This window comes from Crocuta crocuta, unplaced genomic scaffold (assembly GCF_008692635.1).
Source record: "Crocuta crocuta isolate KB4526 unplaced genomic scaffold, BGI_CrCroc_1.0 scaffold3, whole genome shotgun sequence".
Classification (NCBI taxonomy): Eukaryota; Metazoa; Chordata; class Mammalia; order Carnivora; family Hyaenidae; genus Crocuta; species Crocuta crocuta.
The window spans coordinates 17,652,557-17,677,911 of record NW_027529934.1 but is presented as its reverse complement, the minus strand read 5'-3'; the positions used below and the strand labels follow the sequence as shown (position 1 = coordinate 17,677,911).

At 38.4% G+C, this 25,355-nt stretch overlaps 2 protein-coding genes across 6 annotated transcripts in view; one reads left to right on the top strand and one right to left on the bottom strand.

Annotated features, from left to right (window-relative positions):
• Positions 1–3,369, top strand: part of KLHL20 (kelch like family member 20) — a 57,233-nt gene extending 53,864 nt beyond the window's left edge. Inside the window, exon 12 of the mRNA XM_077763351.1 lies at positions 1,773–3,369. Coding sequence (XP_077619477.1) covers positions 1,773–1,857 — 85 coding nt within the window. The 3' untranslated portion in view covers positions 1,858–3,369. The remainder of the gene's footprint in view (positions 1–1,772) is intronic.
• A 5,939-nt stretch (positions 3,370–9,308) lies between these two features.
• CENPL (centromere protein L) lies at positions 9,309–25,218 on the bottom strand. Of its 5 annotated transcripts, none has more exons than XM_077763348.1 (5): positions 25,156–25,218; positions 21,131–21,307; positions 17,640–17,891; positions 12,882–13,424; positions 9,309–9,949 (listed from the first exon to the last, which is right to left on the bottom strand). In XM_077763348.1, exons 2-5 carry the CDS (start codon positions 21,302–21,304, stop codon positions 9,878–9,880), a joined length of 1,041 nt encoding a protein of 346 aa, XP_077619474.1. In that variant the 5' UTR covers positions 21,305–21,307; positions 25,156–25,218; the 3' UTR covers positions 9,309–9,877. The 5 variants fall into 5 exon arrangements, with proteins under 5 accessions (XP_077619474.1, XP_077619472.1, XP_077619473.1 ...); XM_077763346.1 differs by lacking the exon at positions 25,156–25,218 and adding an exon at positions 24,950–25,032; XM_077763347.1 differs by lacking the exon at positions 25,156–25,218 and adding an exon at positions 24,364–24,805.
• Positions 25,219–25,355: the final 137 nt, after the last annotated feature.

The window sequence follows — 25,355 nt, the reverse complement described above, 5'->3', positions numbered from 1 at the left end:
AGCATGAGCAGGGGAGGGTCAGAGAGAGGGATATACAGAATCTGAAACAGGCTCCAGGCTCTGAGCTGTCAGCACAGAGCCCGATGCGGGGCTCGAACCCACGAACCGTGAGATCATGACCTGAGCCGAAGTCAGATGCTTAACCAACTGAGCCACCCAGGCGCCCCATAAACTTGCTTTTTTTTTAAAAAAAAAAAAAAAGTTTATTTTTGAGAAAGAGCGCAAGTGGAGGAGGGACAGAGAGAGAGGGGGACAGAGGATCTGAAGCAGGCTCTGGCTAATCCTGATGTGGGGCTTGAACTCATGAACCATGAGATCACAACCTGAGCCAAAGTTCATTGCTCAACAGACTGAGGCACCCAGGCACCCCAAACAAACTTCTGTGAGACTAGCAGTAACATACCAGGGGGTAGAAGCTCTGTGGTGACTAGCAAAGGCGGGTGGGAGTGCCCAAAGAGGAGTTTCCATTTTAAAATGTAGCCTAGGCAGGCCTCAACTGCAAAGGTGAACATTTTAGCAAAACCCAGTAGAGTTAAAGGAGAGATAGCAGGAGGTTTTCATGAATAGGAGCCGCTGCTCTGCCTCTCCCCCACATTTATGGCATATTTTCTTGCACACTCAGCTTTCTATTTTTAGTGGAAATTTGGGAAGACAGCCAAATTTTCTTCTGCTACTTAATCACTATGATCCTATGTAATGACCCATTTCTCAGTAACTATCACTAAATAGAATTAGTAACATGTGACCAAGTAATATTTATGAAATTCTTAAGGACCATCTATTGGGAGATTACGATCTACATTTTGGCCCGACTTAAAACCAGTTTTGCCTTAGAGCTGACAGAGGATCTAATCCTCTTTTCCATGGAAATCTTTACTTTTGAAGATGGTCTTGTTCACAGGTCACAAACTAGATGCTGACCTTATTTACTCCTATCCAGGTTCGGTCCATAAAGGGGGAGACTTGTCAGAATACATAGAAGACAAAAGGATAAAAGTAATTGAGGCTTAGGCAGAGGGAAGTGCGGGTAGGAAAATAGTATAGCCATTGTGAAAATTAGACACAAAAATGTAGAATATATGATTCTGTGTAATTGAAATCGGTGTAGGTATGGGGCGCCTGCGTGGCTCAGTCAGATAAGCGTCCGACTTCAGCTCAGGTCATGATCTCATGGTTCGTGGGTTCGAGCCCCACATCAGGCTCTGTGCTGACAGCTCAGAGACTGAAGCCTGTTTCAGATTCTGTGTCTCCCCCTCTCCCTGACCTCCCCTGCTCATGCTGTCTTTCTCTCTCTCTCTCTCAAATAAATACACATTAAAAAAAAAATCAGTGTAGGTGTAAAGTTTTAAAGTCATGATGCAAAATATGGATACAATGCTCTTATTCTTAAAACAGTATCCTGTGAGACCTTTTCAGCTAGTGTCTTAAATAATTCTGCTACTTGCCAGTGCTCAATTCCAGCTCCTAATCTTTGGAAGAGATGTGCAGCCTGGTTGGCTGTTGGTTAAGCGTCTGACTCTTGATTTCAGCTCAGGTCACGACATCATAGTTTGTGAGACCAAGCCCTGCATTGCGTGGAGCCCGCTTGGGATCTCTCTCTCCCTCACTCTGCCCCTCCCCTGCTCATGCTCTCTCTTCCCGTCTCAAAACAAATACATAAACTTTAAAAATATATATATTAATTGTGATAGAAAATGTGTTTTATTAACACCTAAGTTATAGAAAAAAGCTGCTTTTTCCAATTAGAAATCTGATTTTATTTTTCTTTGCAGGTTATATGGCGGGATGAATTACCGTCGGCTGGGGGGTGGTGTAGGAGTTATTAAAATGACACATTGTGAATCTCATATATGGTGAACATCTAGAAGACAGTCGTGTATGCTCCTCTGTATTCTGAAGAGCTTTGACTTTGGAGCTTTGTACAGCTCCAGAAAACATTAGAACAAATTTTATTCTTTGCCGGTGCCTCAACATTTGGAAATACAAATACAGTGAAAGTACTTCAACTGCAAGATGCCACCTTTGCACAAAAATTTTCAATTCTGTGCAGAATATTTATTTTTGGTTTTAATTTATCATGGTTTTTGTTATTGTTGTTGGGTTTTGTTGTTTCATTTTGTTTTGCTTCGGATTTAACCTTCCTCCCACTAAAAAAGGAAAAAGAGGGTAAGAAAAAAGGCAAAAAACTCCAAGCAGTAAAAATTTATTTTTAAGATATTAAATTTGAAAATACTAATAAGGGGAGAAGGGCTGTACATGATCTAGTTGTTATTGCTAGGCACTCCTTCCACATGGCTCCACTGCTTACAAGGACCACCAGTGACAAAGACAGGGCTGCAAACTGTATTATTTAGCCATCATTCTTGCACTAAGCACCAGAAGACTTGAAAATCTAAAAAAAAAAAAAAAACAAAAACAAAACAAACCAAAAAAAACAGAAAAAGGAAACACTTATTTTAAACAGTACAACTCAAAAGGAATACTAACTAGATAAAACCAGGACTCAGACACTAAAGTTTTCATCAGTGGAAGTTTGCATCTTTTCCTTCCATATGAACTTGTTTTCCAATATATTTAGTCTTTTCTCAAAATAATATTTTCATAGAATCTCTGCTAGGTCCAGAGCTCTGCTCAGTGCCTCTGTAAAAACACTATACAGTTCTTATATGCTATCTTGAGAATCCTGCAATAGAATCATGTGCTACTCTGCAACAGTTTTTGCTCAAAAAATATTACTGACTGAAACAACTTTCCTTGTTTCCTTATTGCTACCAAGGACCAGCAGGGAGAAATGTCCTCTCCCCAGCAGTGAATACTGTTATGCAATTTACACTTGATGCTCAGGCCTGCTGAAGCTGAGGCTGACCTGTAATCACAGCCTCCAAGGGAATGAATTCTTCAGTTCGTGTTAATAGTACATGCTAATGAGTAAAATTGAGGCATTTTATTAATAAAACCTTGGTTCTTTTATACAAACTATACATATATAATTATCTTCATTCTATAAAGCCTCTGTTACTACTTCTCTCAAATTGTACTTTCTGGTGAAAAGTTAAAATTTTTAAGGAAAAAAATGATACAAATTTCAGTGGTCAGAGTTTTATCATTGTGTTCATAGAGCAATTCTTTTCAGTGTATTTTGAAGGAAAATCTTTGAATAAGACTTAAGTCACAACCAAAAGGAATAACCTTCTCTCTCCCCCCAACTACAAAAATGTTTGGCAACTTTGTGTTTACATTTAAAGATCATATGCACCTTTACAAGGAAAAGAAATAAAGTATTTGGTAAAGTTGTTTACATGTATCATTTATGCTTTTTTCTAGCATGTATAACTTTTTTAAATAAAGGTAGTATTTACCATAAAACAACCTTTGGTTAATGCTTTTTAGTGCTTGTGTCTCTGCTGTTTAGTTTCTATATCATTTATATTTCCTATAATGTGAAGCTGTAAGTTCTTGCAACCTGAAGGAATAAAGGATTGCCAGCTAGAACAATGAATTTTTAATTATGTATTTTATATAATTGTATTTTATCACCTAACCTCTAAACTTATTTTCTGGTGTAGCACTCAAGAATCATACGCTTTTGAGCTAGAAGGACTCTTAACAGTCATGTGGGCCAACCCCACTTATTTCTCTGCTCTAAGAACAAAAACCAAAGAGTAAATAAATACACTCAGTGATAGAACCAACATTCAATATCATTTCCCCAAACTCCCACTCCATTTCTCTTTCTACACCACACTGCTACTCCCAGCCTACTTGAAACATGGCTTGGAATTAAATATTCTAACAGACTTTAACTAAACCTGGTATGTAACATTAAAAAAGTATAAACACTTTTATGTGATCCTTACAGTACTGTATCATTAGTCTTCAAGACCAAAATCACATATTTCCCAAGACTCTACTATTGCATAAATCTTAAGAAAAGGAGAGGAATAAGAACAGGAACAAAAATCTAGGGATTAGACTCTCCATATGTAGCAAAGTTCCCAGCAGGAACAATTCATAGGACAGTGAGTGATTCAAGAGCAGAGACCCAGCAACTACAGAACTGGCTAAAGTGTTCATTGGGGCCTAAAGGGTTTTTTCCTTCCATTGAAAGTGGTCCAGTTTTATTATTGAATAATATTGGGACGCCTGGGTGGTTCAGTCGGTTGAGTGTCCAACTTCAGCTCAGGTCAGGTCCATTGGTCAGTTTGAGATCTGCGTCAGGCTCCGTGCTGATAGCTTGGAACCTGGAGCCTCTTTTGGGGGGGGGAGACAGAGAGTGTGTGTGTGTGTGTGTGTGTGTGTGTACATGTGCACGCGCACGCCCCTCCCCTGCTTGCACTGTCTCAAAAATAAACATTTAAAAAATTATTGAATAATATTTACCTATCAGATAAACGACACTGCTATGAAAGAATATTAACTTATTTGCATAGTGATTTCCACAGCTTTATGAAGTGAGTTTGGAGTTGGGTTGGCAGTCATTTTCATTTTATTGGTAGGTAAACTTAGGCTTGGAAAGTTAAAAGGACAAGGTAGAAGCTGAACCTCACATCCAATTCCAAATCCATTGTTCTCTATACTAGTCTCCAAACTAGGGGGCAGCAGTTTACCCTGTATCCTTCCCATTCCATGGACCCAAGAAGAGTTGTTGATTTTTCCATCTCTTTAGCTTTTTACTTGTTAGGGACACAGTGGCTACTTCTAAGCTCCTCTTATGAGGAACCGGAAACTGAAAGTGAAATGTGTAGTTTTAAATAAAAGAAATATAAATTATCTCAATGGATGCAAAAAAATAATTTGACAAGATCCAACAGCCATTCATAATAAAAACCCTCAGCAAATTAGGAAGAGAACTTTTTTAACCTGACAAAGGGCATGAATGAAAAACCTACAGATAACATTTAATAGTGAAATATGCTTTCCCACTAAGATCAGGAACAAGATAAAACTACATTCTCGGGGCACCTGGGTGGCTCAGTTGGTTGGGTGTCCAACTTCAACTCAGGTCATGATCTCACAGTTTGTAAGTTCAAGCCCCACGTCAGGCTCTGTGCTGATGGCTCAGACCCTAGAGCCTGCTTCGGATTCTGTGTCTCCTTCTCTCTCTGTCCCTCCCCCACTTGTAATCTTCTCTCTCTCAAAAACAAATGTAAAACAAAACAAAACAAAAAAACCCTACATTTTCACCACTTCTATCTGCCATTGTGGTGGAGAGTCTTGCTAAGGCAATTCGACAAGAAAAAGAAACAAAAGGCATCCATATTGAAACTAAGTATAACAGTTTTTATACACAAACAGCATGAGTCTTGTATATAGAAAATCCTAAGGAATTCACTGAAAAACACGAATAAAGAAGTTCAGCAAGGTCATAGGATACAAGAACAATACATACAACAATCAAAAAATGAAATTAATAAAGCAATTCCAAATGTATAAAAGTGCAAGCATATTTTTGAAAGGCGCATCTTTAAAAATACAAAGCATGTAAAGTTATTTTACTGTCATTACCTAGAATGGATGGATGTACATGTAACTCTACTTTGAAACTGCCTGGCTACTAATCTATACAAAATAAAATAATTTTCACTTATTTAAAAAAAACCCATTCTCAATAGCATAAAAAATACTTAGGAATAAATTTAACAAAAAAAGTGCAATACTTGTATGCTGAAAACTATAAAACACTGTTGAAAGAAATTCTGAAATAAATGGAAAGATACCCCATGTTCATAGATTAGAAGACTTAATATCATTATGATGGCAGTACTCCCCAAACTGATCTACAATTCAATTAACCACTTATAACCACTATCAATATCCCAGCTAATTTTTTTTTTACAGAAATTGACCAGCTGATCCTAAAATTCTTTGGAAACGCACAAGACCCAGAATAACCAAAACAATCTTGAAAAATAGGACAAAGCTGGAGGACTCCCACTCCCCAATTTAAAAAATGCACTACAAACCTATAGTAATCAAGACAGTGTGGTACACGGGAGTCTCAGTGCTCAGTTAAGCGTCCGACTCCTGATTTTGGCTCAGGTCATGATCTCACCACTGTGGGATTGAGACCCATGTCAGGCTCTGCCCTGAGCATGGAGTCTGCTTGGGATTCTCTCTCTCCCTCTCTCTCTGCCCCTCCTCTGCTCACACTCCCTCTCTAAATAAATACATAAACTTAAAAAAAAAAAAAAGACAGTATAGTACTGGCATAAGAACTGACATCAATGAAATAAAACTGAGAGTCCAGAAATACACATCTATGGCCAACTGACTTTTTTTTTGCCAATTGACTTTTAAATTCAATGGGAAAACAACAGTCTTTTCAACAAATGGTACTAGAACAAATGAATATCCATCTGCAAAATGATTAATTTGGATGTTTACTTTACCCTATACATAATACTCAAAATGGGGGGCTCCTGGGTAGCTTAGCTGGATGAGTGTCCAACTCTTGGTTTTCAGCTCAGGTCATGATCTCTCGATTCTGGAGATCTTGTCCCATGTCGAGGTCTGCGCTTACAGTGCAGAGCCTGCCTGGGATTCTCCCTCTCTCTGACCCTCCCCCGCTTGCATGCTCTCTCTCCAAATAAATAAACCTTAAAAACAAAAACAAAAAAAACCTTCAAAATGGATTGCAGACTTAAATTTAAATCTAAAATTATAAGATCCTTAAAAAGAAAAAAAACATAGGAATAACTCTTTGGGATCTTAGATTAAGCAACAACTGCTTAGACACAACACCAAAAGCACAAGAAATAAAAGAAAATAACTGATAAATTAGACTTCATCAAAATTAAAACTTTTGCATTTTGAAAGTAAATGAGTTCACTCTGGTATTTCCAATTCAAATTTAACATTACAGAGTTTCTATTTAGTTTACTTTATAATTGTAGGTCTTTTACACTCAAAATCATGTTTTATTTTATTACAAAATAATAAAACAACAATACATATATATTTAATAACAAGATAGCTGAGTACAACTTAGATTCCTTTGCCGCTCTTTTCCTAAGACATAGCTGACAATGTACAGGCAAAATACTAGAATTTAAATATGCTAAAATAATTGCGTGATTATGGCAAGAACTTAATATAATTAGGTTCATTTGTTTTCAATTTTTAAGGATTGCCTTTTCTTTCTGATCTAATTATGTTTCAGAACTATATAAAACACTTAAATGGTTCCAAACTATAAAAGAGGACAGAGAAGTTTTAACTTTAATTTCCATCCCCCTTACCTAGTTCCTTCCTTCCCCCTAATTAGTAACCATTTTTATTATTTTTTGGTATATCCTTCCAATGTTTTTTGGAAACATAAGGAAATACACACACATATTCATATTTCACCCATTCCTTCCATAAAAGACAACACACTGTCCACATGTTGCTCTTTCACATCACATATCCTAGGGATCAAGATCACTCCATGGCAGTATTAGATTATCTTCCACAAACCTTATTATAGTTAACGTGGTAATTCATTGTGTAGCTATACCCTAATTTATTCAAACAATCCCCATGGGATGGGCACTTGAATTGTTTCCAGTTTTGCTACTACAAAAGCGATTGCAATAAATAGCCTTATATGGGCTTCATTTATATTTTGCCATGGAGTTTTGGGGATAGAATCCTAGAAGTGGGATTGCTGGTCAAAGGGTAAATCTTACAAAATTTTGTTAGATACTGCTAATTTCTGCACTGAACTTGTACCATTTCTAACAATCTTTTAACTGTTCTCCCTTTTACTCTTGTCCACCTATAATAATTCATTCTTCTTCATATCTTATAAAATACAGATTAGGTAATATCACTCTCCTGCTTAAAACATCAATGGCTTCCCACTGCATTTAGAATAAAATCCAATCTTCACAAATAGCTACAAAAACTTAGATGATATAGATTCTGCCTCCTCCTATCAGGATTAGGTTTGGCTATGAGCCAGAGACCCAAAATGTCTTTAAGCAACAGCTTACACAAGATAAAAGTTTACTTCTCAGACACACAAGTCTACAGGAAGACCACCCAAGGGGGGAACCGGGGTTCAGCCTCAAGAAGTCCTCAAGACACAAACTCCTTTCAGGCCATGTTCCACCATCCCTATGACCTGACCTGCATCCCCATGACCAAAAAGAGTGGCTAGAATTCCAGTCATTCTATGTGTTCCAAGCAGCAAAGATGGAAGAATAAGAAAAAGCCAAGGGGTATATGTCTGCTCTTTTTTAACACAGATTCCTGGAAGATCTACACGATCCTTCCATTTATAAGCCGTGGGTCAAAACTTAGTCATATGACTGTGCCTACCCATGAGAAAGGCCAGAAAAGGTCATCCTTATTCTGGACAACCACATGCCCTGTATGAAGCTGGGAGGCATCACCCATGGAATAAGTCTCTGCTGCACTCAATTCCATCTAACACGGCTCTGCCCTTACTGTGCTTCAGCCACGCAGACGTCCTTTATTCCTCAAATAAGCTAACCTCTTGTCTACCTCAAGGCCTCTGTTCTCACCATTTCACCTGCCTAACAAACCCTTCCACAGATCTTCACATAGCCGGTCCCCTCAGCATTCAAGACCCACCTCAAACGTCACTTCCTCAGAGACCCCTTTCTATCGTACCCTTTCTATCTACCCTTATTTTCTTTACAGCATTTGTCTCCACTCAAATTGTTTATTTTTTGCCTTCTGCCACTAGAATATAATTTCCACATGACAGGGATCTTTGTCTTCACTGCTGTATCCCTGTTACCCGATACAATTCTAAGTACACAGCAGGAACTTAATATTAGTTAAATGCATGACTGTCTCACTCCAAAGCCCATGATTTTTCCACTATCTGCTGTTCCTAGTATATGTGAAATAATATCCCATTCCAAAAGGTAACCTTTTAGAATGACAGCGTATTAATTTCCTTTCAAACAAATTTTTAAAAAGAGTTTCTAAAGTAAAACAAAATCTTCCTATGCTCAATAAATTAAAATAAGAGATTTAAATACAGCATCTTGGGCAAGTCTCCTAAGTTGTTCGATCTCATAGTTTTCATCTATAAATGGAAGAGTTGGTTAAAATGCATTTACTTAACTGCAGACATTTACCAAGCACTGTGATAAAACAAAATTAGGGACGTGAAAGTTAAACAAGATCATTGTTGCTCTCAAAAGAGGATCACAGGTCCCTTTCAATTCTACTATTTAGTATGTATCTATATAATTGCTGCTTTGTAACCTTTGTGCTACAGAAAAAGCCTACGACTTTTCATTCCTGAGACATTAATTAAAGATGTGCCACTAAGACACTGATAAACACACTGCTTCATTTTAAAAGTGAATATTTAATTCAACATTGCAATAAGAATTAAACAGTATTAAAAACAGAAGCACATTAGTGGCCTTAAAAAATGTAAATTAATCTTTAGCTTCCCTTGGAGAGGATTTTGATTGCCAACTCTTGACAGTGAAATGACACTAGGAAAATGTCTTTAGAAGACAGAAATTCTCTCTGAATCCAACTCTAAGATGCTTAAGAGGGATTAAAGGCTTTTAAAGACCCAAATCAAAAATACTCAATATTAGAGATATTTCATTTGAATCCTAAAAATCTGATATAAGATGGCCCAAGAAAATATAACTCAGCATTTTCTAAAGACTGGCATCCCAGATCATCAAGACTATTATACGAACACCTGATTCGTTCACTACCACCTTCTTTGTTTTTCTAGATCCTTCTTGGCTTCTATCTGGGCAATTCCAAAAGCACTGAGAAGAAAACAGATGTAGATATAGATGCATATTTCTCCTGTAGTTCCTCTCAGCATAGGAATTAGGCAAATAATCTGTAAGAAAAAGTTATATAATCCATAATCTATAGTTCCCACAAGACCTCAATCAATTTGAAAAATTGCCAGTTCTGTCAAATATGCCAAGACTCCAATGAGGTATTTATGACAGAGAATCTGAAAAAAAAATAAAAATAAAGTTAGAATTAATTATTACAACAAAGCAGTTTGATAAAAATTCCAGGCTTATTTTAAATTCCATATCTGCAAGCTAAGATCAACCCAAACCATTGTGGCTCTAAGTCTAATAGATGTTATTTAATGAAAACTACTAACTTTAATAAATATACAACTACTAGTCAATGGTGCTTAGAAATAATTAGACTAAGGTTCTTATTGATCTTGACTTCCATGGTTGGGCTATGAATTGCTTGGATCTACATTTTCTAGAAAAAGATTCCAGAGCTTCCTTCTTCTCAAAGGGATATAGATTCCAGAAGTATCTTGCAGAGGGGCACCTGGAAAACTTAGTCAGTTAACTGTCCAACTCTTGATTTTGGATCAGGTCATGACCTCACGGTTCATGGGTTTGAGCCCTGCGTTGGGCTCCACGCTGACAATGAGAAGCTTGCTTGGGATTCTCTCTCTGTGTCTCAAAATAAATAAACATTTAAAAATAAATGTTTTTAAAAAAGTATCTTGTAGAAACTAAGCAGGTGACAGAAACCTGGCTAATGCATTAATCTTTGAGAGGGGGGCACTGTTTCAGTTAAAAGCAAAAGCTTTGGGGCACCTGCATGGCTCAGTCAGTTGAGAGTCCAACTCTTGGTTTCAGCCCAGGTCACCATCCCAGGGTCTTGGGATCGAGCCCCCTGTCAGGCTCTGCACTGATAGCACGGAGCCTACTTAGGATTCTCTCTCTCTCCCTCTCTCTCCCCTCAGCTCACTCTTTCTCAAATTAAACAAACATTTTTTTTTTTTAAAGGCATAAGCTTTTGTGTCAGATAACTGGGTTCAAATTCAAACTCCACTTATTAGTTGTGTGATATCGGGGAACCTACTTATCCCCTGTGTTAGTTTTCTCTTTACAACCTATGTAAATAGGTTGTTGTGAAAAACTAAATGAGACAATACACATAAAATGCTTAATAATGGCTGGCACAATTAGTGCTTAATAAATGTTAGCTATCATCATGGCATTATGTGAAGCTAGTAGCCAGTTACTGTCTTACATCATTAAGAGGGACTCTGAGATTAACAAAAGACCAGATAAAATAAATGTGCTTAAGAACCACTTTTATATTCACAAGAACACATTATACAAAATAGTTTTTAAATGTAGTTTACTAATGGAGTGTAGGCATATGAAAACAAAATTTTAAAATATATTAAGACTTCATGAACACTGAATTCTGAGATGTTAAAATGGAAGTTTTCCTCTTTATAACGTCAAAATAATATGATATAACCTTTCAAATGTTTTACTGCAAACCAAATAAATTTAACATCATGATCCAGTACAAGCAAATGTATACCCTTACCAATGTGATAACACTCATTTTTATATTTCTATTATATTTCTTTCATTTTTAAAATGTTTATTTACTTTTGAGAGAGAGAGAAAGAGAGAGCAAGCACAAGCGGGGGAGGTCCAGAGAGAGAGGGAGACACAGACTCGGAAGCAGGCTCCAGGCTTGGAGCTGTCAGCACAGAGACTGATGCAGGGCTTGAACTCATGAACTGCAAGATCATGACCTGAGCAAAAGTCGGACACTTAACCAACTAAGCCACCCGGGCACTCTCATTTCTTTTTTTTAAAGCTGTTCTCTAACCATCATTTTCCAACCTACTATTGCATTATGACTTTCAGTTTGAAAAACACTAATATAGTGCTTACAGAGTATGAACTTTCTGGAACCTAAGAGTTAAGCTCTCAAATATTGACTCCTCCTCTTACTAAACTATCTTGCAGGTATCACTAAAACCTATCTTGGCCTGTTTCCTTGTTTTAAAAATAAAATGTGGATAAAAATACCTATTACAGGGTTGCTCTGAAGGTTAAAATTAAGGTCTATTGGGGTGCCTGGGTGGCTCAGTCAGTTAAACTTCCGACTTTAGCTCCGGTCATGATCTCATTGTTCATGAGTTTGGGCTCCTCACTGGGCTCTGTGCTGACAGCTTGGAGCCTGGAGCCTGCTTCAAATTCTGTTTCCTTCTCTCTGGCCCTCCCCTGCTCACTGGCCCTTCCCCAGCTCACACTCGGTCTCTCTCTCATAAATAAATACATACAAAAAAATTTTTTTAAAACATTTAAAATTAAGGTCTATTAAAATCATAGCTCAGTGACAAGACCAATATTTACTGATTGTTTATTGTGGCCATATTTTAATACATTTTAAATACAGTACTATATTTTATTATATTTAGGTACCTACTCTCAGTTTATTTCTGATATTTCCTCTAACAAATACTTCACAGAGAGTAGGCGTGCCTGGATGGCTCAGTCAGTTAAGTGCCCAACTTTGGCTCAGGTCATGATCTCAGTTCAAGGCCTGTGTCGGACTCTGTGCTGACAGCTCAAAGCCTGAAGCCTGCTTCAGATTCTGTGTCTCCCTCTCTCTCTGCCCTTCCCCTGCTCTCACTCTCTCTCTCAAAAATAAGTAAAACATTAAAAAAAAAAACAAAAAAAACTTCCTAGAGAGTAAGACAATGTCAATTATTTCTTTCCCACTAGAGAGAAAAAACCCTAAAATATAAAGATGACATCTTAGTTACATATTTCTGGCTATATTTTTCTCATCTAACACACAAAATCCCCTGTTGCTCTGATAATTATTTCAAAATTTGAGGAAACATAATTTTGAAAGTTTCAAAGTTACTACATTCATAATATTACCAAAGCCTGTAGCATAGAGCATATAGTATCCTTCCATTATAAAGCTGCATCTAAAGGCTGAAGACTTTCTGGTAAATCGTTTATAAAGCATAAAATCTCTCTACTGTCTCAAATTAGCATTCAAATGTGTTTCTTCAATGCGGAAAATACAATCACTATACATTTTGAAAACCATGCAATAAGAAAAAATTACCTAGATTTATTCAAACTAACCTTTATTTTTCCATCAGTATGTGCTGAAGCTACTGATGTTGAAATGCGGACCAATCTTGTGGCTGATAAATGAATTTTGAAATGCCTATGGAAGTGTGAATAAAGGCAGTCCATGAATAAGTCAACTTCCTCCTGAGTAACTTCCCCGGGTGTTTTGTGGACACTGTCCCACAAAGCTTTTGCATCCTCTGGATGTATGGCATAAGAAATGTCCAGACTTTGAGGGCTGCAGGGTACAGACCAAAGAAATTCGGTAGCAGCCATATATTGGTCCATTTTGCACGCAGTCCACATGGTAGCCATCCAGGAAAGGTTAAATGCATTGATTGCTAAGGGACTGAAATGACAATCAAAAGTTTCCTGAAACCAGGTTCCAACTAGGGCTGTATTCGTTTCTGCTCCATTTGCAAGGAATAAAGGTAAACAGGTGAAATCTTCTGGAAGAGTCTCCAGAAGACTGTCTCCAAATACACAGCAGAACCAACCAGTCCACAACACTTTTTGTTCTCTGTTCTCAGATGGCAATTGAGATTTTGACAGAATCTACAAAGAAAAAAAAGGGGAGTTCATTAAATTCAAAAGTACCTTTACTCTTAACTTACATATTCTCAAAATTAGTACATTTAAAATAAGATACATGTGTTATCTGCCAAAAAAACACCATGGGAATAATCTCCCTAATCATTGTTAGGGTTTATCAAGCTAACTGACCTTCCTCCTAATATTCTTTTTTCTTCTTTTTTTTTAGAAAGTGAGCGAGCATGTAAGCAGGGGAGAGGGGTGAGGGGGGCAGGCAGAGAAAGGGAGAGAGGGGGAGAGACGAGAAGAGAGAAAGAGAGAGGATGAATCTTGACCAGACTCCATGCTCAGCAAGGAGCTCAATACCACAAGTGTGGAATCACGACCTGAGCCAAAATCAAGAGTCAAATGCTCAACTGACTGAGCCACCCAGGCGTTCCTTCCTCTTCATATTCTTAATTGGATATGGTATATGGCAAGATCTTGGTGCAACCAAAATGCAAAATAAGGAATGCCAATATGGTATAACCAAGTATGCTATCCTTGGGGAGAAAAAAAGCCCTCAAAATTTCAACTTCAGAAGGGACTGTAAAAAGTCACCATATTCAATGTGTTTGAATTCTTCCATTGAGGAAGAATTCAGGATTTCCTAAGGCAGCTCTATCAAATTAAAAATGTTCTTTCATGTTAGGCACACAGTTTCCATCCATCCACCCACAGGTCCTGCTTTCTTCTTTATGTACATGTAGAGTGAATCAATCTAATCTCTCTTCTACAGAAAAGCCCTTCAAATATCTGATAATCCCTATGATGTGTAATGCCAAGTTCAACATCTCCAGTTTCAACCACTCCTCCTATGATACACACATTATCCTGCTCATTCTGAAACTCTTCTGCATGAGAGCCATTCATAAGTGTATATAATTACTTCAAAAAGACCTAGATTATACTACTACTAATATAATCTTAGACTGCAGTTTTCTAATTTTTAGTTGACAGCTTTAAATGATCCCTATTCATTTTTGCTGTTAATAGGTAAATCTCCCCTAATATAGAGGGGCAGTATATGTATTCCTATTAAAATTTTAATCTCTTTCAATTTGACGTACTGTGCCAATTCATTCAGATTTTTTAGAATCTTGATTATATTTTCCAGCAGACTGACTAACCCTCCAACTTCAAATTTATAAACTACATGACAAACATACCTTCCAGATATTCATAGAAGTTTCAAAGTTTGACCAGGATAAGGTGAAAAATACAGCCCAGTATCAGATCCCATTAGAGATAATCATTTAGAAAGTTACTTTTAGCACATTCTTCCTTCTTGTTCAAGAGATTATAAGAGAGTCTCGAAAACTTTAAAGCCCAGACATGTCTATCATACTTTTATAACCTAAAAGTCCTATAACTCTGTGAAGAAATGAGGTTTAATTTGGAAATTATTGGGACACTCTACGAAGAGTTCAAGAGGTCATTTCTATTCTGTACAAGAACATTTGCTTACCTGTTGACATGCAAATCACACCACTTCTCTGGGAAATCAACAGCTTCATTTGACAAAGACTGCTGTCTACCCAGTACCTACTTTTCCTTCCACAATAAAACTGTGCTTTCAAAGAGGTGCTTTTAAGGAGGTAGCAAAGTACCCACTAAAAAAGAAAAATTCCCTAGTCTGCCTTCTAACAGGGATGCAAAGAGAAGTTGTTGGGTCTTCGCAGTCTCATTAAAAACTTACTCAGGCAGGCATCCTATTTGCCCTTCCTCCTACTTCTCCTCCCTGGAACGTGCATGTATAATTTAGAGCTTAAGGAACCATGTTAGACTTCAATGTGACCTTAAGGATGGAAGCCATGTACCAAGGATGACAGAGAAGATAGAAGGAACCAAAATTATTAACACATGAAGCATATACCAGTCTTGAACAGCTTACTCCACTTCTTTTGTAAGAGAAATAAACCTCTATCAATTAAACCTCAAGACAGACGTTTAATTCACTATTATTTAGGCTTTTGTTTTATGCAGCTAAAACCAGCCCTAGGAATCTTGAAGATCCTTGCCAATACCTGATCTATACCAAGGGTCAGCAATTTTTTTTCTGTAAAATTCAGATAGTAAATATTTTAGGCTTTGTAAGCAACCACTCAATGGTGCTGTTGGAGCACAAAAGCAGCCATACACAATAATGTAAACAAATGAAAGGAGTTCTGTTCCAAGAAAACCTTATTTAGAAAAACGTCAACAACAAAAAACAAAAACAAGAAATATTTCAGATTTGACCTGCAGGCCACAGATTTGCTAACCCCTCATCTATACAAATAAACAAAATTAGGCCTTTTGACCATTTCAGAATTTAATTTGTGATGGCTATGAGTTAACCAAAAATAAACAGAAGTGGCAGGCATGAATAATAAATCCAGTTTCTTAATAAATCAAGATAGCCATATTACTTTTAAGTATTACACATAGGAAGGAATATTACATTTCTAAGAGTAACATGATATACCACAATGTGTAATGATATGTTACTTTTCTTTTTTTTTTTAGAGAGTGTATATGCATGAGCAAGTGCGGGGAGCAGTGGGGAGAGGGAGAATTTCAAGCAGGCTCCATGCTCAGTGTGGAGCCCAATGTAGGACTCAATCCCACAACCCTGGGATCATGACAAGAGCCAAAATCAAGGCACCCCATGTTACATATTTTTTTGCTAAAATTCGACTTCTAGGAATTTGGTCCTCATTAGTAAAAACCATAGAATTATACAGATACACTTATAAAAGGTAGAATTCTTAATGATATCAGTAATTTTCTACAACATTACTTTTTTTTTTTTTTAAAAAGCCATAATGCAAAAGTATGGGCAATATATCCCAATTTTATTTTATTTTTTATTTTTTTTAATGTTTTTATGTATTTCTGAGAGAGAGACAGAGAACGTGAGCAGGGGAGGGTCAGAGAGAGAGGGAGATACAGAATATGAAACAGGCTCCAGGCTCTAAGCTGGCAGTCAGTATAGAGCCCAACACGGAGCTCGAACCCACGAACCACGAGATCATGACCTGAGCCATAGTCAGACACTTAATCAACTGAGTCCCCCAGGCACCCCAAAATGATCCCAATTTTAATAGATCCAGATAACCGGACAGACCTATCTATGTTCATGAGAGATATCAATCTGTCATTTCTTAAATCATCTTTGTCTAGTTTTTGGTATTAGGGTACCCCTGGCCTAGCAGAATGAGTTAGAAAGTATTCCCTCTGGTTCTATACTCTGAGGAGAGTATAGAATTAAAATAATTTCTTCCTTAATTAAATGTTTCGCAGAATTCACCAGTGAACTTATCTGGGCCTGGTGCTTTCTATTTTGGAAAGTTATTAATTACTGGTTCAAAGAGAAATTGAGACTTAATTGATTCAATTAATAAATTAATAAATTGAACCAATAATTAACAACCTTCCAAATTAGAAGCTTACTCTGGTTGTCTATTGGCAAATAAATATATGCCAAAATGTTAAACTGTGGTTTTTAATTTTCTTTGTATTTTTATGTATTTTCTAAGTTTTCTAAAATAAATATGATTATAATGTAATCATATTATTTTAAAAAAATTTTTTAATGTTTATTTAAAAAAATTTTTTTAATTTTTATTTATTTCTGAAAGAGAGAGAGACAGACAGACAGACAGTAGGGAGGGGTGTTCAGAGAGAGAGGGAGATACAGAATCCGAACAGGCTCCAGGCTCTGAGCTGTCCACACAGAGCCCGATGCGGGGCTCAAACCCACAAACTGCGAGACCATGACCTGAGCCGAAGTTGGACACTTAGCGGACTGAGCCACCCAGGTGCCCCTAATGTTTGTTTATTTTTGAGAGAGAAACAGAGTAATGAGCAGGCAAGGAGTAGAGAGAGAGGGAGACACAGAATCCGAACCAGGGTCCAGGCTCTGAGCTGTCAAGAGCCCAATGCAGGGGCTCGAACTCACGAACAGCGAGATCATGACCTGAGCTTCATGAAGTCAGACGGTTAACCAACTGAGCCACCCGGGCGCCCCCCCGTCCCCAAAAAAAAACCCACCTTTTTTTTTAAGTTGATCATATCTAATTACTACAATTTGGCCAAACCTGACATAAAATGACAGGCTTAAAATTTTTTTAAACAGTAAAAAAATACCACAATTTCTAAACCAAGACAGTGCAGATTCTTTTCCCCTGAGAACCAAGTACTGCTTATATAACACACCTGGACGAGAAATGCTTCAGGGTCTCTTTGTGTTCCTTTCATTCCTAGGAGAGTGGAGAAAGTCACTTTGATGTTGAAGTCTTCTCCCACTTCAATAGCAAGCCCTTTTTGCTTTTCAGCCGCGATAAATGCACTCAGAAGTCTAGAATACTCTTTGAGATTAGTATAGGAGAATTTATATAGGGGAGTTACACTATATAAAGTCCACTGTTTATGGAGAAGGAATGCAACCTTTTGAGGATCATTATCTTCCTAGAGAGAAAAAAAAATCAAGACAACAGTAGTTTAAGAATTAGGAAACATTAGTAAATAAGAATTTAATCACAGGATTTTAAGTATTTACTACAAATCTATTACTGGATAACTGATCTCTACCTTCCAACCAAACTGGAGTTTACAGGACTCTGAGGATCCCTGAACAGAGTTTTTCACTCACTGCACCTTTCTTCCCTCTGAATGCTCTCCATACATGTGTTCACATGGCATGTTCCCTTCCTTTACTTGGGTTTGTCCAAATGTCACTCGAGAGGCCACCCTATGTAAAGTAGCACCTGCACCCACTCCAGTTTTGTCACTCTGCATCTCCTTAACATGCTTTATTACTATCTGATATTATATGTTTGTGTGATTTTTACTGTCTTCTCTGCCCGAGTATGAGTGTGAGGAGAACAGGGATTCTGTTGATTTATTCAGTGCTCCATCTCTAGCACCTAGAACACTGCCATCTAAAACAGCTGTTCAATAAATACTTATTGGACGAACATTTAGAAACTTAGATTATAGATTTAAAAAATAGTAACTATTCCTGGGGCATCAAATTTGATTCATTTTAATTAGGTAATTTTTTTTTAATGTTTGGCAATAAATCCATTCTATGACCCAATGTCAAATTCAGTTGATCAAATAAAAAAATACTTAGTATTTCTGTCATGCTCTATTAGAACCACAGGTACCATCAAAAACAAAAACACTTCTGGGGCACCTGGGAGGCTCACTCCATTAAGTACCCAACTCTTGATTTTGGCTTAGGTAATGATCTTGCAGTTTGTGAGTTCAACTCCCATGTCTGGTTTGGACCGGCAGCAGACCTTGCTTGGGATTTTCCTCTTCCACTCTCTCTGCCCCTCCCTGTGCACATGCTTTCATGTGTTCTCTCTCTCTCAAAATAAATAAATAAACTTATAAAAACAAAACACATCCTTCATATTGGCTCTATGGAATTATTTTTTTTTTCATGTTTTATTTATTTCTGAGAGAGAGAGAGAGAGAGACAGCATGAGCAGGGGGCGGGGGGGGGGGGGGGTCAGAGAGAGAGGGAGATACAGAATCTGAAACAGTTTCCAGGCTCTGAGCTAGCTGGAAGCACAGAGCCCAACATGGGGCTTGAACCCACAAACCGTGAGATCATGACCTGAGCTGAAGTCAAACACTTAACTGGCTGAGCCACCCAGGCGCCCTGGCTCTATGGAATTATTGAGGGCCTTCATATATACCCCCATACAGGTCCTTACTTTTATCCTGAATTGAATTTTTCTATAGAATTCATAATTCCTGCCATAGTCTTACAGCTCCAACTATCTTTTGGAATTTTCATTACAGTTGTCTACTTGACAAAAATATTTGTTCTGACTATAATATTCACAGAAATTTGCAAAAGTTATAAACTTTTTTATTGTTACTGTCAAAAGGTACAGCAAAATTATTTGTATGATAGAGATAAGGAAGCACTGAATTGGACATCCTAATCCTTTTGTTTTTTTAAATGTTTATTTATTTTTGAGGGCAAGAGAGAGAGAGCACAGGGGAACAGCAGAGAGCGAGAGGGAGACAGAGAATCCCAAGCAAGATTCTGCTAAAATGTAGAGCCAGAGGCAGGCCTCAAATTCATGAACTGTGAGATCATAACCTGAGCCAAAATGAAGAGTCGGACACTTAACCAACTGAGCCACCCAGGTACCTCTGGACATCCCAATCCTTAATTTATACACAATTTCTGTTTATGGTTAAGATCCATCACTTTTGTCACCATCACTAGTAATTTACGAAACTTTTAAGAAGCAAAAATTTTCTCATATCCCAAAAGATATGAGGCACACCACACTGACAAGAAAAGAAGATTACAGGGAAGGTGTGGGTGACTGATCTGCCAGACTCTTTGCTAAGTTTCTCAAACCACATATCAAACCTGCACTAACTTGGGTTTTATCTCATGTTCCAGTGAAATCACGAATTACTAATATTATAAACCTTCAGAATTGTTTATGAACGATCAGAGTTGTTTATGAATTCTCAAAAGAGAACATTGCCAGCAGACAAATCTGAGATAATTTAAACACCAAAGTAATTTAGGAATGATTTAGAAAATTTTGAAAAACAAAAATTCAGTAAGTCTAATAAAATAGACACATACATACACAGAGAAGAAACGAGAAGGATTTACAATAGAATGCCAAAGGCTGTTTGGTAAATATGGAGTGAACAGAGTTAGAAAATCATTATATTGTGACCACGATAAAGATGGAATCAGGCAAAACTTATCAATGGATGTTAAATGTAAAGGGAAATTTTGATAAAGAACAGAATGTTTACATTGTCCTAAGGTGCCTCCCCATAGACTGCTTCTTAGATGCAGAGGGGAATAAACAGTAATTACCAAGCAACACCTTGACAGGATGATCAAAACTGATCACCTATTCCCCAGAAGGACAACAGCATCTATGCTGTATTCCAGCCAAGAATACATAACTTCACTCTAACCATGAAGAAACATCAAACACAAAACGAATATTCTATTTAAAAAGGAAAAGGGAGGAAACTACATTCTTCAAAACATTAATGTCATGAAAGACAAAAACTGTGGAAATGCTAGAGATTAAAAGACATAACGGGAGCCTGGGTGGCTCAGTCAGGTAAGCATCCAACTACAGATTTTGGTTCAGGCCATGATCTCACGGTTTGTGGGATCAATCCCCGTGTCAGGCTCTGTGCTGGCAGCACAAAGCCCACTTGGGATTCTCTCTCCCTTTCTCTCTGTTCCCCACCCCCCACCACCGTCCCACTTGTACAATACGCTCTTGTGTACACAAAATAAACTTTTTTAAAAAAGACATAACAGAGGGGCGCCTCAGTGGCTCAGTCGGTTAAGTGTCCGACTTCAGCTCAGGTCATGATCTCATGGTTCGTGGGTTCGAGCCCCGCGTCGGGCTCTGTGCTGACAGCTAGCTCAGAGCTTGGAGCCTGTTTCAGATTCTGTATCTCCCTTTCTCTCTGACCCTCCCCTGCTCACACACTCTCTCAGAAAAAAAAAAAAAAAAGACATAACAGAGGTGGTATTGATGGTGTGAATAACTACCTGTTTTCACTATTTCTCATTTATTACCTGAGAAATTTAAGAAGATACTAAAAATACTGTAAAAAAGTAATGAAAAGCAAAACTTGTTCATAAATGTTCTCAATTATTGAGTAACATGAAGGAACATACAAAAGCATACCTGTAATTGTGAACACTGAGGAATTTTCCTTCGAGGTGGAGTTGGGACAAATGAACTCTGCTTCCTGACTGATTCTAATCGTTTCTGCAAAGGGGTGGCACCTATACAATAATCTTTAAGCCTTGAGGATACATGGTGCCTCGGAGTTGACTCTGGTGTATCATAAGGATCCATGGTCTACATAAAAGAAATAAAACCAGAATTCTGAACACTAATGAGTTAATTCATGCTCACAGTTTTGCTGATTCTTCTCACTATAAATGAATTCTTTCTCTCCCCATCCCCTCTCTGTCCTCAGTTTTGACTTTTTAACCAAGTCCTACATTTCCCATTGGCTATAGGCTATTTTTATGAATATCTTATAGATACCTCAAACACAGAATGTTCAAAACTAAATTCAACTCCTTCCTATCCTTCTCCAAAAGTCAGCTGGTCCATTCAAATTCCTGTCAATTGTCTATGTTAATTTAAATTCTTTTAAGATACTTTCATTCTTGAACAGATAGTCATTAAGCACATTCTCTGGAGTTTTTCCTTCAACGCTCTCCGTCATCCATTCCCAAAGAGACCTCCAGGTTCTTACTACCACAACTAAGCATTTTCCATATCTATGGGCAATGACACTGTAGTCACCTGTGCAAAAAACTTTACAGTGATGAGAAAAATTCTACTCTTCTGCTGACTATTTAAGATCTTTCATAATCCAGCTTGCCCTTATCCTACTCCTCCCAGACATAAATATATTCTTGTCTTGTTTTTGCCCACCATATTCTCTATCTGAAGTGTCCTTTTTCCATTTCACCTCCTTTAAGATCATGCTCGAATTTGATCTCTTTTCAAGTAGTAGGATTTTGTTAATTTCCCCAAAATACTTATGTCATACACTTCCGTCTGTATCAATAGGTCATTCCTGGAAGCAATGTGAATAGATGTATAGGTGTGTGTGTATAAAAGATCTCAGAGTCAATACTGCTTAAAAGCCCAAAAACCGTCTGGATGAGTCTAACAAACTCTCCCAATTATGTTTCATAAAATCTTTGGAGAATAATACACCAGCTCACACAGCTCTCCTTGATCATCTAGTCTGTACTATTCCTTTGGCCCATATTCATATACATCCTTGTAGTATTGTGTGTGTGTGTGTATGTGTGTGTGTGTACACGTGCGCACACTTTTTCTCTTCCCAATGTGACTAAAATGCCTTGACTGAAACAATGCTTTTCATATCACTTATATAATTACCCTAATATAATGCTGAGTTTTCTTTAATTGTTAACGAGCATTGGTTTAATTGAACAGAAGAATTTCATAGAACTCTTAAAATTATAACTTTCATTGAAAGGAATTATATATAATTTGAAGTTATAATAATTACTCCCAAGTACTAGTACAGTTAACCCTTTGAAGAAAGTTTTTCACAAATGAAGAGCTATACTTATTTCTATATTTAAATTTCAGTGTATCAAAGTAGGACACCTGTGTCTTGCACAAAATTTCATAAATTAAACATACAGTTATCAATGTTCAGATAATACCAAGCAACATCATACACCACATAACTTAAATAGCAACTACTTTAAGGCATTCTAGCTTCAAGTTCATATTGAATTATCTCTTTAAAATCTGGGGCACATGGGTGGCTCAGTCCGTTGAGCCACTGACTTTAGCTCACATTATGATCTCACAGTTCATGAGTTCAAGTCCTGTGTCGGGCTCTGTGATGACAGCTGGGAGCCTGGAACCTGCTTCAGATTCTGTGTCCCCCTCTCTTTCTGCCCTCCCCTGCTTGTGCTCTGTCTCTCTCTCAAAAATAAACAAACATTTGAAAACTTCTTAAATTTAATCAGTCCCATTTACACAGAACGTTTCTTTCAAATTTGTGATCTGGATTAATTACTAACATTTACTGAGCATTCATTAGGTGCCAGGTACTCGTCCAAGCCCCTAACATATGCTCATTTAATCCTCAAACAATCCCACAAGGTGGGTTATTATATTTCCATCTTATAGATGGGAAGACAAAGTCAAGTAACTTGCCAAAGGCATACAGCTAAAGAGTGCAAGAACTAGGACTTGAACCCAGACAGTATAAAGTCAGAGTGGTGCTCTTTTCTCCTTCTTGCACATTTCAGTAAGGATCAATTTCAAGGCAAAGTACACCCTGATGAATTTGACTCCTTAAAAGAGAAATGCTATGAATTCCAAACAAAAATAAGTAAAAATCCATCTAGGTGAGAAAAAGGCTGTTAGCACTAAGATGGTTGGTTGGTTTTGAGAAAACCTTTCCCTTAAGTATTTAATACTATAATACAGTGAAATAGCCCAATACACACATTGAAGATTAGAAAATGACTTCCATCTATTTTACTCTCTCACCCCACACTCAATAATGTGCAATTTTACCCTGCCCAATAATTAAGAGGTTAAAAATATATCTTAACTCATTATTTCAGTGTCCCAATGTTAACCCCGTTCCCTAACCCATACCTAGTGATGCACAGACGCCCCTTCATCCTAGCCTGATGATGCTGGAGATCCCAGTAATTCCCACCTGGCATTTAAATGAAGTCAGAACTGAGTCTCAAGGTCCAACCTTAGCTGATCTTATTATTTGATACTATCCAGGCTCGTCTTCTACTGATTTAAGAGTTCTTACCCCAAGAGCTATGTATGGACAAACGGACTTTTCAAACTCCAACAACCCTCTAAGACTCTATGCAAGATGCTGAAGGCATGTGTATTTAGTGGGTGGAGGGGGATGAAGAAAGGTCCCCCAGACAATTTTCAGAAAGGTTAAGAACCACTGCCCTACACCCAAACATGTGTCACCTGTTCTAGACTGATCATCACCCTACTACTCCGGCCAAGTTTGCCTCTGCTCCCTAACTTCTGTATTCAGCCTATAGCCAATTACGACTGCTTCTCTCCGCCCGTGTGTCTGACCAAACGCAACCCATCCTGGAGGGTTCACGTCCTCAGAAGCTGGCAGGTGTCCACTGAGCTAGCTCTTCGGCCAACTCTCCATGCCCTTGCAGTTCACAACACACAGGTACAACTTCATGGGGTTTTTTGACGGTAAATCATCTACTTTTCTACACTGCCACCGATACCTAGGTCCCACCGCCAGTGCCTGGCCGAATGCCAAGCACACACAAATGTTGTAAAGATAACGAGCGCACGACAGGCCAAAATAGAGCTTACTGCCGGGCCTGGACAAATACAAAGCGTCTTACCAACAAAACGCTGTGATGACGCTGTCACCCATTCCGGCTTCATGAATCACTCTTCAAGTCTGGTCCCAAAAGTTTGGATCGAGACTAAAATTCCTTGAAGTTTAAAAAAAAAAAAAAAAAAGCCGCCAAAATGGCAGCTCAGAGACAGTTCGAGGGGAACCCCTGGCCCTTCCAAATCCCTTCTCGCTCCACATCCAGTGGATTCTCCAAGGGACACAATGGCCCAGTTAAGAAGACCTCCGCTTCCTCAGACGTCCTACGACTTCACCGCGGGAGGGACATTTCCGCTGCCACCCAGTCGGCCACCCTTGGCTCCTGTGAAGTCGGCTTCTGCCTCAGGAGCGGGAGGGTAAGGGACAGTAGGTTCCCAAGTCGTGCCTCTCCACCTGAGCCCTTCAGCGGCCCAGCTAGCTCTGAAACCCCGCCTTTGAGAAGCGGCAACCGAGCCCTCAGCCGCGTCCTCAGTTTAAAATCGTTTCCCGACTCGCTCTGCGGTCAGACGCCGGAAGTCTCCCTATGCCGTTTACCCGTTAGTGAAGCAACTACGGTCGCCATTTTAACTGAGGTCGAGGGACCTAACACTTACCCGTCAACTTGGCTTCCGCGTTTTTCTATCTACGTGAAGCGTTCCGTCAAATTTCCGCCCATAGTAAACATGGCGGCGGCAACTCTTCTCCGATTGGTCGAACTTAGGCGCTCGCGGAGCCGAATGGGGAGTGCCTGGCTCCCAGCAGTGATCTCTGGATGTGGGTTCAGGCCTTGAGGAGGTTTTGTATTTGGGGGTTTGCTCACCTTCCTTTTTTTGAAGACCAGAGGCTGGCCACCAGGTCTGGGAGATTTGAAACCTGAGGCTGAGTTTCTTTCTGTTTTCCGTTCTGCCTGCGGGAACCTTCGGGGAAGCGTGGAGGGAAAGGAAGGGCGTTCGCTTGGTGACCGGCCCCTTCCTCTGCATGGTCGCGGAGTCTCACTCTGCCGTGCTGTGTGGAATGGTT

Bases quoted from the DNA above. Each gene is read 5' to 3' on its own strand.
- CENPL (XM_077763348.1), bottom strand. From the start codon at position 21,304: ATGGATCCTTATGATACACCAGAGTCAACTCCGAGGCACCATGTATCC. The intron at 17,892-21,130 runs GTATGCTTTTGT...TTTTCTCTCTAG, and splicing joins CTCAGTGTTCACAATTACAG to GAAGATAATGATCCTCAAAA. The intron at 9,950-12,881 runs GTTAGTTTGAAT...TTTTTTTTTCAG, and splicing joins ATACTGATGGAAAAATAAAG to ATTCTCTGTCATAAATACCT.